General features: G+C 38.1%; 1 protein-coding gene across 8 annotated transcripts in view; it reads left to right on the top strand.

Moving 5' to 3' along the window:
* Window positions 1-13,783, top strand: part of LOC149554261 (phosphatidylinositol:ceramide inositolphosphotransferase 1-like) — a 72,226-nt gene extending 58,443 nt beyond the window's left edge. For 7 of the 8 annotated variants that reach the window (XM_089789480.1, XM_089789478.1, XM_089789485.1 and 4 more), the window contains 4 exons: window positions 11,592-11,687; window positions 11,843-11,892; window positions 12,011-12,141; window positions 12,350-12,906. In XM_089789480.1, coding sequence (XP_089645606.1) covers window positions 11,592-11,687; window positions 11,843-11,892; window positions 12,011-12,141; window positions 12,350-12,424 — 352 coding nt within the window. In that variant the 3' untranslated portion in view covers window positions 12,425-12,906. Of the gene's footprint in view, window positions 1-11,591; window positions 11,688-11,842; window positions 11,893-12,010; window positions 12,142-12,349; window positions 12,907-13,239 lie in introns of those variants that run through there. The other variant, XR_016353240.1, reaches the window with a different exon arrangement.
* The last annotated feature ends 601 nt before the right edge of the window (window positions 13,784-14,384 follow it).

Raw genomic sequence — 14,384 nt, 5'->3', positions numbered from 1 at the left:
TATGGATTGTTATTTGAGTATGGTTTTGCTTAACAAAGTATGATTACAGGACAAACAAGCACTGGGGTGCAGCTGAAGATCCTGCTAAATGTAATTATTCTGCTGAGAAGGTTATCCTAGACTCCTAGTGTTCTGTTCTTTCTGACACGCTGTAGAGTCAGCCACAAATCAACTTCCTAAGTGTTAATGTTTTTTCCCCCCAGTTACTTATGCTTTATTTGCAAGAAAAGTACACTTTCACAGCAAAATTGAATCTTTTATAATTGCAAAGATTCTCTGCGTTTCAAAGGCGCAACTTCCTTCTAAAATGATTTGCAATATAACTCTTTCTACGAGTGAATCATTATTGTCATTCTTTTAACCAGAAAGAACTTAAGGAAAGATGTAAACATCCTTTTATAACCATAAAAGAACATTGCAGATATGAATAACTGTAATCAAACATATGCCATACAACACACTATTTGGAATCTCAAATTTGATCAAGCTTACTAGAACGAACTGAAAGGGAAAACAACAACAAGAAAATCAATGAAATAGCATCTATATGGCATGAACCTCACACAAACTCCATAAACCAATAAGATAACCACACAATTATCAGATAGACACCATAGAAATAACCAAATGATCAGTATCTATTATCATTAACTTGCTATTCATATACTTAACCAAAGAACTATATAAGAAGAACCAAAGAGCTGACCCTCAAGATTGCTTAAAATATTACATATATAGCCACTTCGGGCTTTGTGAATTCCAATTAAAATTAGCCACTTCGGGCTTTGTGAATTCCAATTAAAATTAACTCCACGCAGGGACTTGAAATGTTTCTTGCAAAACACCAGCAGAGTTTATAACGTATTAACTAAAAATAAAGAAAGAGAGCAAAAATCTGTCTTTTCTCAAGCTCCAGCTGTGCCATTCATAGCTTGAGATCCATGGTCGTCAGAGCCACCGCCGTCGATTTCTTTCCACACTCTATGAGTAGCGAGGAAATTGACAAGTTCTTGCTGCTGCAGAACGCCTAATTGTTACAGCCTGAGTTTCCACATCTTCATGATTCGGCCAATGTGATCCAACTTCTTGTCTTGAACGTCCAGGTGGTTAGTGAAAATAATCATCATAGAATCCACCCTGGCAACTATGGTCAGATCATGAACTGATATCTCACTTGTTTCTTTCAACAGCTTGATTCTTGCGAAGAAGGCCGCCTATACTTCTTTAGAAAGTTTTTCAATGCGATCTTCATTCCCAATGATTTTCACATCAATGCATTTTATGTCAGCCATTAAGATTTCTTTCAAACAATCCACTTCCTTTAGTAGCTCAGAACATTCATCCAGTGCTTGCTCCATTACTATATTTCTCCATTCCAAGTTGGTGCGGGCAATGAACAAGAAGTTGGCGTCAACCTTAGCCTCTGGATTCTCCTTCATGAACCTATCGATGTCGTAGTCCTGAACTTTAGTGATATTAATGATGTACTCATCCCATTTGATCTTCTCAGACTCCCAAGCATTCATTTCCGAATTCGAGGCTGTGGTGAATTTATTTGCCCTCTCACTAGTGTTAGCGAAATGAGAAAAGTAACGGGTTGCTTGAGTGTGCACAATGCTCAATCGTTTGCTATATGCTTGGGCAATTGAACGATCCCTCTTGACTTGTTCAAGGAAGCTTTTGTTTAGAGGAGACTCCATATCAATAACTGTAATAGCATCAGGGAATGCTTCTGTATGAGGGCACTGTAGCTCGTGTATGTACTCGGCCATCTTCCGTTGGGATTGTTTTAATTCTTGCTTGTCCTTTTGGTCTTTCCATATTCGATGAGAGATCCGGGCATTCCCTGCACTCTAGATTTTCATGTCAGTAGCCCTTGAAGCAGGACTGAGGATGGTCTTTTCTGCTGCATAGTCTTCGGGTTGGATTTCCTGTATGCTTTTCCCGGTCATAGGCTTCACGACCTCTGCTACCCACTGCCTTGTTTCATCATCAATGTTCAATATAGTTTCTATCTTGGGCCTTTTGGCTTTAGGGGTCTTTCCAAGGCATTTGCTGACCAAGTCTTTGATTGGGAGGGTTGCTGGTACTAAACTTCTCTTCTTGCTCACAGACAACTCGAACCAATTAGGCACCGGATGATTATCCTTAGAGGGAAGAGTCTGTAACGTGGGTGTAGGACTGAAAGACATTGCAGTTGATGTGGTAGCACCTTCTATGATTTGTTGACAACCTTGTTCCATTCCACCAATTAGAGATTCCCTTGTTTCCTCTTGGTCTTCTACCACGTCTAGCTCTATAGCTGTAGGTTCAACACGGGACACGCTCAATTTCTTTGACTGTTCTTGCTTCCTTCTGCTGCGAGAACACATCCAATTGACAGAGACAGGGAGGTGAACTAAACCTTGAATAGGATTTTCAGGTTCAACACTGAGCTTTGACTTAACTGCAGTGGGTGAAGTAACAATTTTATTAGAACTAGAAACAACCAAAGGTGAATTTGAACAAGCATGAATCTTTTGAAGATTATGAGCTCCTATTGTCGAATGCCTTTTGCTTGTGAGCCATTGCTTTGTTTGGGCTAAGACAGGTGTAGTTTTCGTGTGTAAATCATCTTCCTCTGGCACTGTCCAATCAATTTTTGTAAGGGATCGGCCTCGACTTTCTCAATATAGACAGGGTCTACAACCTCTTCTTCCTCCTCCTCAGTCAACCTGAGATATCAAATGGGAGATTGAAGTCCTTAATTTCTGACAGTTGGCCCAAAAATCCTCTAAATGGGGTAGGTGTGTGTCAAAAGAAGCAATTTCAGAATACTTCATGGCAAATTCTTGATTGTCAAACTTTGGCCTAGTAGAGTAGGTGAGTAAGTTTAGGGATTTGATCTCTGTTTTGAGTTTGAGAGCATCTTGGATGGTTTTGCATTTGTAACGTCCAAGCTCAACGGGGAAGTTATACCCTGAACCTTTCCTTGCTTTACAACATTGTTCGACTTCCACCAATTGTTTGTACACCTCAATTAGTACCATACGGTCAAGGCAATATCGGGGAAGCCTTAGTGGTTTACCTTCATAACCTCCAATTTTGAGATATGTGAATCGAGGAAACTAGGTGAAGTAATTGCCATAAATGTTGATCAATTGAGTGACCTCCTCTGTTGATCTCATGTTTTCTTTCCCTTGTAACTCTTACACTAATTTGGCTAAAAATGTGTCCTGGACTATCTTCAATCCATCAGGGCTTCTGTTTTTCTGCAAGAGTGGGTAATATTCATAAATGGGCATACTTGGGTTCCAATTTGAGTGTGGAAGTCCCTTCCACACTTTGCCACAAGCTAGGATGTAGAACAAGTAGGTCATGTAAAAACCAGCAGTTCTAGAGGATTGGGCAAGTTCTTCCTACAACTTAGTCACTATTATATCCGCCCAATCAATGTATTTATCTTCCCCTAGAATAGTTTGAACAAGAAATACATCCAACTTTCCCAATAGAAGGCATTTGCATTTCCCTTTACCCTGTTTAGCAATGTAATAACGCCCTTAATCTCAGGAATCTTATGCTCTCTAGGAAAAGGTTTTGCAAGACAGTAACACGCCCCCCCCCCCACTTTTAGACTTGAAGAGCCAACTCTTAGCGATACTATTGCTCAACTCTGTGACATTCGTGGAAAATTGAGCATAGGAGGAATTGATGGTCTAGTCTTTGTACACTTCCCGCGGAGGAATTCTCAGGGCGCCTATAACAACAATTCTGCTCACATATATCGGGATTTCACCATTGAAAGTGCGAATGCATTTTTGAGTAGCATCATATCTATCCCTACAAGCTAGGACTAATTTAGGACAAGGGAAAGCTTTTGGGAATGTGGACGCCTGCAATAGACCACTATTTGCGACTTTTTGGGATATGGAGTTGGGTGGTGGATTTGTGGACCTAGCCAGCAGTCTGTTCATATCTTCATTGGTGAGGGAGGTGTCTTCCATGTCAGGGAGGATGCTACTTATCATTGACTCTCTAATCTTGTTAGGGAGTTTGGACGAAAAGGGTAGCCATGATAGGAAACAATTGGAAAAGAAAGAAACATAACGAAAGTACAAACTTAAAGAAATGCAAAAGGAAAAGGCATCTTGAAAGTGAAGGACTAGGGACTCACCAGGCTTAGCGCACGCAGATTTATAGGAAGGTAAAGCTCAAACTATCGCCGCATACACTCAGAGGATAGAAACCATTTACCCAAAAGTGGAAATAGCAGGGAATGAAAAAAAGGCAAGTTGCTTTTAAAATGTGAAGCTTGGACTTAAATGATACATACGAATGTCACGACTGGTGACAAGATAGGAGTTATGATCATTACCAGGTCATTCAAGTTCCACACGCGCCGCCACGTACCTTTTCATGATTGCCCTTAACTCTTCATTGATGCAGATCTTTTCCGTAGATTTAGCAACTTGTGCTGCTGTTGAGTTGTCTAAAAGACACATGGCATTAGAAGCATACGTCTTTATGACCAGGTGAATATGAACGCTTGAACTATGAGGTTGTTCAATGTTCAAGTTCAAAGGTCGCAAAATATTGGAAACTAATCTCATGACTTGTCCAGTAACGAAGACGCACTTGTGAACTTGAACTTTGAACAAATGAACAAAGTGTTCAAGGTTCATGTTCATTCTGACGATGACTATTAGTGTCCAAACATGACTGACTTCCTTAAACGACTAAGGTACCCGGTGAACATTGAACCTTGAACACTGAACAAGGTGTTCATGTTCAAGTTCGCGGGTTTGTTCAATTGAAGGACCTTGAGACAAGAAAACCGAGACGGTTAATATTAATGGAATATCTATGAGGCACAGCTCTTGTTTAGCATTTATGAATTATTACATGACCATGAACCAAAAATAAATGTGGACTATTCATGGGTAACACTAAGCATATCCATTATATGTTACTGTGTAGTTTTTATGGTTGCTAGACCCAGATTGGGCCGTGAATTTGCTCCTGTGCAATGAAAAGACCTACCGTTTAATACCACAAAAACACTAAAGAGTTTGCCGTGTAATAGACAAGCTGTTTAATATGAATGTCAAATGCCAAAAAACATTTAATAATCCCATCGTTTTAGGGTTGGAATGACTAAAAAAGTTAAAAAGTTCTCTGTTGAAAAGTCAAAGTGACCAAACTCGCTCATTCGCACGTCATTTTTGAAATTTGCTCAAATTCGACCCTGATTTGAATAGGGTGCTTCTGTGCGAATTTGAAGCGGATTGCACAGTCTGACAACGAATTTGCAATGATTTCGAACCGATTACGAATGCTGAGCGAATTGACTTCCGACTTCTGGTTTTGGGCAGCGAATATGGTAACTTAGCTATTTAGCGTTCCCATGAGTGCTAAGGGACTGGTTATAATCATTTTTATTGTCTAACTGCTTTATTTATCCAAATTCTTTTGTTGTATGATCAATGATGTACCTACACGCCTGTTTGTTAAGCACCAATTAGATTTGTTTGCAGTAGGTATAGAAACATCTACATACTGAATAAGAAAAATATTAGAAAAGTGGAAAGTTATGATAGTGTTTTTATGAGTCAAGGGACAAGTGAAATCAGAATTTGATGGAGTTTTGTAATGATTGTGAGGATGGGTTTTGGGAACTGCAATATTTTTCTTAAAATTTGGAGATGGTGGATGGAAGGCGCTGCAAATAATGATGTATTTGACAAATTAGTTATAGAAAAATAGTAAAGGAAATTGGAATTTATCAATAAGATTAAGTAAATAATAAACTTCTCGTATTAGAGCTCACACAACCTGTCAATGCCATGTTTAGTAACTTGTATAGAGCACCGTCTCACATATCTCTGGCCAGTACTAGATGAAGCCTTGGATAATGACTCGCTAATCATCAAACTCATAGACACTTCAAATTTGTTGTGATTGACATTCAAAGTAGGCTTTTCAGAAAATGCAGGAATAAACAAGACAAATGGAATTAAAGGCTAAAGGTCATTTCCTGAAGGTGTGCAAATGGAAACATAATCTATCCTTGTAACAAGATATATGTAGCATCATTCTGGAGCTCCACTCGTAGATCTGTTTTTTTCTCTTTCCTTGTTATCAAAGGTCGTGTTTTGACGTTCCACCATCCATATGCCACTTTACAAAAATGACATTGGTCGACAAGCATGACATAATAGACAAGGTTGTCTGATGCTTGGACGCGTATCCACTATTTAAGCTTCTGTACTTCCAATAAATTGTTTTTTCTGTTGTTGCTACTTGTCCTTACCTTTCTTCTTAGGACACTGGGAATCATAGCACCATTCTTTTAATATTAGAAATAGTTGATATGCCGTAAGTCTTTCTTCCATTGTTGAGAAGAAATCTTAGTCTTTTCCCTTTTGACCCTTCTTGGTTGCTCCTTTCTTACAACCTTTCTTCATATTTTCAATGAGGGCTTGATTTTGATTTCCATTCACTTTGGCTGAAAAAATACTTGTTCTGTTCTTCATTTGGATAAAATCATTCCAAAGCCTCTTAAAAGTGAGGAGCTTCCTGTGAGTGCAGACATATCCCATGATGAGGACAATCCATATAGAGCTGTAAGCACTAACTCATTATCATCCACCCCTTATCTGCAGCAAGTTCATCTTCAAGCTTAGTGATATAAGGTAAGTGACCATTGTGTCTGCAGCACCCGTGCAGGTGACGCCAAGCTTGTTATTTAGCAACTCTTTTGCGAAATCTTAACTCTCTGATATGTAGTGATCAAGGCATCATAGATCTTCTTTGCTGTCTTCTTCTCTTTAATGAAAAGGATGAAGTTGTCCTTCATGTTTAATTGTTTGTTATGTTTAGTTAACTGAACAGGATTTTGGTAAGAGATGCAACTTTAGAATCCACAAAAAGTCAAAGAGCAACTCCCCCCAATAGCATTTGCAATCTGCACTTCCAAGGTTCAAGCTGGAACATCCATATAGGCAATCACAATCTTTGAGGCGAAGACTGGCCAGGACTGTAGCTTCTGAAATGTGTTGATATCAGATAGACCAGTAAGCATTAATTCAGATCATCACTTCAGTCATAGGAGTATGGCACCGGTATGGCATGCTTAACTTCTCATAGGTCCAAATTGTGTCAATCAGTTAACCCCTATTTTAAATTAAACATCAACTGAAATAGCAAAATTGAATGTTATAACATTTAAACACACCCTTGTGTCGTCAAGATATTCCCGACGGCGTATCAGGATGTTCCCGACGGTGTATCGGGATGTATGCCTTCAGGCCGACATGTATCGGGAAGGTTCTATTATTGTAGCTGACATGTTGTATGTGGCCGACGGATACCTTCGGGAAGGTTCCTCGGATAGTATTTATATCCCCCTTCGGGATCATTGTAATCATCAACATCATATCAGAGCCTAATGTGATATCTTGGTGTATGTGAATATAATCGAAGGAGTTTTGCTATTCTTATCTGCTATTCCAAGACCCCGCGGGGGCGCTGCCCCTTGACCTTGCCTGTGGACCCCCAATCGTGGAAATGGTGACCAGTTGATGAGACCTGGAGTTGCTGCAGGCATGGAGTGTCTGTGTACCAGAGGCACTTGGAGTAGGTGTTGGAGGTGAGGCTGTCTTGGTGGATGCATAGAGAGCTCGGGAGGAGTTGATCATCTAGTTGAAGGCAGTACACCGACACCTGGCTTAGTGGACCCAGAGTTGGAAGCAGAGAAAGAGGCACAGGTGGCTATCAAGGTCAGTTTGACTAAAGAGACAGTGGATACAGATGCAATGTGGGTTGGAGACTAGTTTGGTTCAGGCACGGAACGAATGTGAAAGTGATGTGACTGAAGCAGATCCATCTTGATGTAGTTAGTTGTTGGGTTTTTTGTTGTCTAGTCGTTGGGAGATGACTTTTCTTTTTGGGGGGGATGATGTCGTCAGGATATTCCCGACGGTGTATCAGGATGTTCCCGACAGTGTATCAGGATGTTCCCAACGGTGTATCGGGATATATGTCGTCAGGCCGACATGTATCAGGATGTATCGGGAAGGTTCTATTATTGTAGCTGACATGTTGTATGTGGCCAACAGATACCTTCTGGAAGGTTTCTCGAATAGTATTTATATCCCCCTTAGGGATCATTGTAATCATCAACATCATATCAGAGCCTAATGTAATATCTTGGCGTATGCGAATATAATCGAAGGAGTTCTGCAATTCTATTCTATTATTTGTATGCATTATTTTCTTTACCCAGTATGGTAAACACCTTGAAAATATGAACAGACAACACTCAAAAATCTATCTTCTATTAAACTGAAATTATTACACTGCACTTATTCTTTGTTTTTGGCTCTGCTCTCATTATGAGTGTAGGTATCTTCTACAGAATAAGGGAAGTGTTAAGTTAATGAAATAAACCATCCTTCAAAAATAAAAGCTGAAGATAGGAAGTGCCTTGGTTTAGGTTTAAGAACAATTGCTAATTTTTAAAATCTCTCTAAATAGGTTAAAATCAAATTCATAGTTAAATAGGAGATATGTGCTTAGCTAAGGATAGGGAATAAACATAAAAAGAAGAGAGCTGACGATCTTTGTGCCCTTCTGAAGAACAGAAACCAAACAACATGCTTGGAAAAGTAACAAATGCAATAACCATCAAATAATAGTTGCATCTTGAAGTTCTAAATCATATGTTTGGTTTTCTGTACCCATGGGAGCAGCAATGCCACTGAACCGGTATTTTGGTTGTAGGACTGGTAGCATGTCTAAAAGCAAAAATTTTAATTTCAGCCATTTATATTGTTTATAGAACTGTTTTATAAAACAGTTTCTGCAAGAAATTTGAAGTACAAAGGAAAAAAGTTGGTCCATATCTTGTACATTTAAGCCACTATTTTATCGGTGTGCCAGTATGACATTACATGATTTATTATATTTTTCATATGCCTTGTTCTGAATAGATAATACTTCTTTTATTTTGAATCTTGATACTAATTTTGAATGCAACCACTCTAACAACTCACAACCAAGAATGCAACAATATAGAGACCAAGAAAAAAAATACTTCACAAATAATTTTATTATACTTGAAAAATCCTTACAACACCCACAAGATGATATGACTTCTTCAACATAAGAGAAATCCTAAATAAGAGTCTTCACACCAAGAGCTTCACCAATAACTTCTACTTGAAGAGCTACACCTTTAGAGTTTTCACACCTTGAAGTCTTCACGCCTTCTAGCTTCTACTTCTCAAACTTCTCCTTGAGCTTTCACTCCTCAAGCTACTCCTTGAGCTTCTACTCCTCAAGCTTCCCCCTTGAGCTTGATTTAGAAATGCTCATATGTCTTGTTTAAATAGGCAATTCCAACCTAAGACATTACAAACACAACCAATGTGGGATAAAAGGTAAATACAACTATCTTTAAATAAATATTAAATTCCCACCCAAATACAACTAAGCACCCAACAAATACTAAATACATGATTTATCCAAAACCTTCTAGAATTTCCACCTACACACCTCGATTAATGGAATGACAACTATTTTTATTATTTTCTATTTATGCCACCCATGCACCTTGAAAATAGAAATTCCTCTTTTCTCCATTTTTCCTATTTTCAATTTTTTTTTAAAATTTTCTTTTCATGCAAGATGCTCCTGCATTAGACTCCCTCGGTAAATAGAAAAGTGTGTCCCACACTTTGATGCCAAAAGAAATATCTACCACCATCTTCATCTTCACCAAAGGCTTCCACCTCAATAGGGACAACAAAACCACCATGCAAATCTTCCACATCTCAACCATCCAATCAGCATGCTCACCCTCAGAAACAAACTGAACATAATGCTTCATTACCAAACTTCCATTCACATCAACAACTAGTGAATTCATACTAGCAATAACAAGCTCTACATCAGCATCAACATGTAGATCTCCATCAACACATTCCACACTCACAACATCAGCAATCTCATTGCTCACAACAAGATGCTCTGCAACATACAAGTCACCACCAACAACAACTGGTTCATCCACAACCGAGTGCTCCACAATCTCCATGTCAGACTCAACCAACTGATCATGAAAACCAACCTCTGTCCCAACATCAACAACATTAGGAATATCTTCAGCAACAACCTCTAGTTGCTCTGCAGGTTCTGCATCAGACTCCACAAACTGATTAGCAAAACCATCCTCTTCCACCTTGACCTTCTTAGCTTTAGCATCCAACCGAGCAAACATCTTAGAAAAATTCCTCTCCACTATATCATGGATCTTTTTAATCATCTTAGGGTCCAATCCTCTTGGAGCCATCTTCCAAGATCTTCGTAAACCCTCTGCAACAAATCCTTCCTACGCTCCTTGTGACAACCTTGAATTGTTTGCAAGTCAGATCGCAACCTGCCACCTCGCACGAACAATCAGGAACCACATCACAAGTCTAGGACAACGGATTTGCAATCCACAAGCTCTGATAAACTTTGCCCAACCAAGGTCCTGGTACAAACTGCCTCACACTTCGGCGATCTGCTTATACACTCAGGATCTCCTGCTCTGATACCACTTGATAGAGGGCCACACCACCCTTACCCGCTCACAATCAAGAAAGCAACAATATAGAGACCAAGAGAAATAAAAAAAAATGCTTCACAAGAAATTTTATTATACTTGAAGATCCTTACAACACCCACAAGATGATATGACTTCTTCAACATAAGAGAAATCCTAAATAAGAGTCTTCACACCAAGAGCTTCACCAATAACTTCTACTTGAAGAGCTACACCTTTAGAGTTTTCACACCTTGAAGTCTTCACTCCTTCTAGCTTCTACTTCTCAAACTTCTCCTTGAGCTTCCACTCCTCAAGCTACTCCTTGAGCTTCTACTCCTCAAGCTTCCCCCTTGAGCTTGATTTAGAAATGCTCATATGCCTTGTTTAAATAGGCACTTCCAACCCAAGACATTACAAACACAACCAATGTGGGATAAAAGGTAAATACAACTATCTTTAATTAAATATTAAATTCCCACCCAAATACAACTAAGCACCCAACAAATACTAAATACATGATTTATCCAAAACCTTCTAGAATTTCCACCTACACACCTCGATTAATGGAATGACAACTATTTTTATTATTTTCTATTTATGCCACCCATGCACCTTGAAAATAGAAATTCCTCTTTTCTCCATTTTTCCTATTTTCAATTTTTTATTTTTATTTTCTTTTCATGCAAGATGCTCCTGCATCAATTTCTCATAGTTTTGTTTTCAAAAAAGGGAACTTCTCTTTAGTATCTCACAATCAATGGACCCTGTTTAAATGTTGGGTCTTCTTTCCTAGTTAAATATATGAAATGGGGATCATCAAGTACTAAATTGATCCTAAAAGTCTTGATACTAATTTTTAAAGTCATTTTCTCATAGTTTGTTTTCAAAAAAGGGAATGTCTCTTTAGTATCTCACAAGCAATGGACCCTGTTTAAATGCTGGGTCTTCTTTCGTAGTTAAGTTTATAAAATGGGGATCATCAAGTACTACATTGATCCTAAAAGTCTCTCTTTAAGTTTTGCAGGTGGATCAAACAGATAGCTTGGTTGGTGGCCATTATACTCAGCTTTCTGATAATAGCGTCTCGCAAGCACTACACTGTTGACGTCATTGTTGCATGGTGAGAGAGATAGTCCCTGCTATATTTCCTTATTGTACATGTCTTGTTCTGTTATCTCTTTCCTAGAAAATTATATTTGGAACTTTAATGAACTTTAAATCAAGTTTAACTTATTTTAGATATTGTTTGTTATTTGTCTTGGGGGGGATATGTAGGTACACTGTTAATCTGGTGGTCTACTTTGTTGATCGGCAGTTTCCAGAAGGTTCATATTCCCCATTGCTTTTTTAGATTCTTGGGTTTCAGTCTAAGTTACCTTCTAAGCTTGGCTTAGATTTAATCATACAGAGCTTTTGGCCTGAGCTTATATTCTATGCTTGCAGAAGGGATGGACCGGTCTAGCCCTGGTAGTGCGCTACCCTTAATATCTGTAAATGGCAGAGACAAAGATAGCAGAACAAAAGAAGAACACCATAAGATCATGAATGGAAACATGGGGGATTCCCCTGAGAGGGTATGTGAGTGGTGTATTTGTATGGTTTCAGTATTTAATTTCTTGCGACGATTCATTTTTTGTTTCCATCTTCATCCTTCGGTGGTTATTTAATCATGCATAGAAAATATTATGCTTAACCAAGTTACTAACAGACCCTAATCAGAAAGTCAGAATTGTAAATTTATGAGTTGAAGTTTATTTGAACTCTACTGCATATATGTTACAGAGGCAGAGGTCCCAGGTGAATGGGAAGCTCCTTGATGATGGAACTCCCATTGTTTCTGAAATTATCATTAATTGAACTTGAGAAGTACCTGAAATGTCATCTTTATGTTTGGGGAGGTGTTCAAGGAACTGCGGATGCAAATTTCCATGTGACGAACTGATAGCTCCTACCTCAATTGCCAGAGTAGCAGGTGCCAAGAACTACTGCCTATTCTAATATGTTTATTTCTAGGAAACAAAGGTTTCCTTGGTGATGTGCATCTTTGGCTTCAGAAGCTCCAATGAGTAATGGCCTTATTTGCAATTTGTATTTTATTGTGCAACTGGGTTTTGGGTGTTATGTATTTCCATTTTCTTCTATGCTTTATATATTATTCTATGTAACATGCATTTTTTGAGCAACAGCTAGCATTGCTTAAATGCTCATTCCTTTTCACAGATATGCACAATTATTTCTAGTTTTGTTCAAGTTGTACCTTGTAACTCTTAGATCTTTGTATTAACAGAAAGTTCTTTTTGTTTTTTCCGAGTTAATGTCATTTTGAACTATTGAGTACACTACAGTGTTATGGAAAATAGTTTTGATTTTTATTGTGCAACTGGGTTTTGGGTGTTATGTATTTCCATTTTCTTCTATGCTTTATAAATTATTTTATGTAAAATGTTTTTTTGAGCAAAAGCTAGCATTGTTTAAATGCTTATTCTTTTTCACAGATATGCATAATTATTTCTAGTTTTGTTCAAGTTGTATCTTGTAACTCTCAGATCTTTGTTGTAACAGAAAGTTCTTTTTGTTTTTTTCCTTGATTAAATGTCATGATGAACTATTGAGTACTCTTCAGTGTTATGGAAAATAGTTTTAATATTGTTCCAGTTTTCATTTCTAATCAGGGGGTAACTATGAAGGTTTTTTTTCCCAAATTAAGTGCCGGGTAAATGTTTTCACCTGACCATGACATTGGCACGACACGCCCTTTGGCACCATGTGAAACACTTTTGACTTGGAGCTATGAACCAATGGGGTCGCATGTCGGGGACCTCATCCACTTATTACAAAGCTGAGGCCCAAACTTGCGAGTACATTGGATCAGTTAAGGTACAAGCCCACAATCCCAATGGCCCAGTGGAGGTTTGAATTTGGTTTGGGACAACATCCCCACCACTTAATCAGCACACTAAGTGGCAATCCCAACAATTACTTCCGAGTCTTGTTAACTTTTTGTTACAGCATTAATTTTACTAAAATGGCACTATGAAACAAATAAATTGAGACAATGTAGAGCATCATGGATGTTTTAGATTGCATGGTACAATGCCTTTGCCAGATTCCACTGGAACGGTCAATATTTAAGTACATTAAACATAATGTATGTAAAACATTACATTACTTAAGAAGCAATGAGGAGCTTGTTAGCTCGAAAAGGTTATATGAAAATGACACATTGTGCAACTAATGAAGGGTCTTTATGTAATGAATTTATGAGATTCTTAAGAGCGACCCTTTTGATTTAAAATATTCAAAATTATGGATCTTAGATCCATAAGTAATTTTGTGAATGTGCTTGCTCCATTTTAGATTATACCTGTAAATTTGAGCCACAAATATGGTTAAGGAATGAAAGTCACCTTTAGCATGAAGGTGTAGATAAGTGCAAGTAATAATTGACTTCTCTATTCCATTGTTGAAGCAGCCATATCTGGACATGCCAGTAACCGTGAAGTGGATAAACTTCAACCTGTTTTGAAATTTTTATGTGTTTTAGATAACTGGGAATAGATATCTTTAAGTGAAAATGTTGGCCTTTAATGATATTGTACCAATAAAATTGGACCCAAAAATAGATTGACGGAATTTAAGGATCTTCATCAGCACAGTAGGAAATCCACTTTTTAACTTTATCATCATATTCTTATGTTAAGAACTAATTTGCAGTAGTGTAATATGAACTTTTAAAAGCCCCTTGTGCATCCTCACAACAACAATGATTCAAGGATCTACTAATAATAGCCATGTGAAATGACTCAAGCTTTATTGG

This window comes from Cupressus sempervirens, chromosome 6 (genome assembly GCF_028749045.1).
Source record: "Cupressus sempervirens isolate cs-2001-9-10 chromosome 6, ASM2874904v1, whole genome shotgun sequence".
NCBI classification, from domain to species: domain Eukaryota; kingdom Viridiplantae; phylum Streptophyta; class Pinopsida; order Cupressales; family Cupressaceae; genus Cupressus; species Cupressus sempervirens.
Note: the sequence above shows the minus strand (reverse complement) of the source record. Positions and strands in the feature narration are given on the sequence as shown.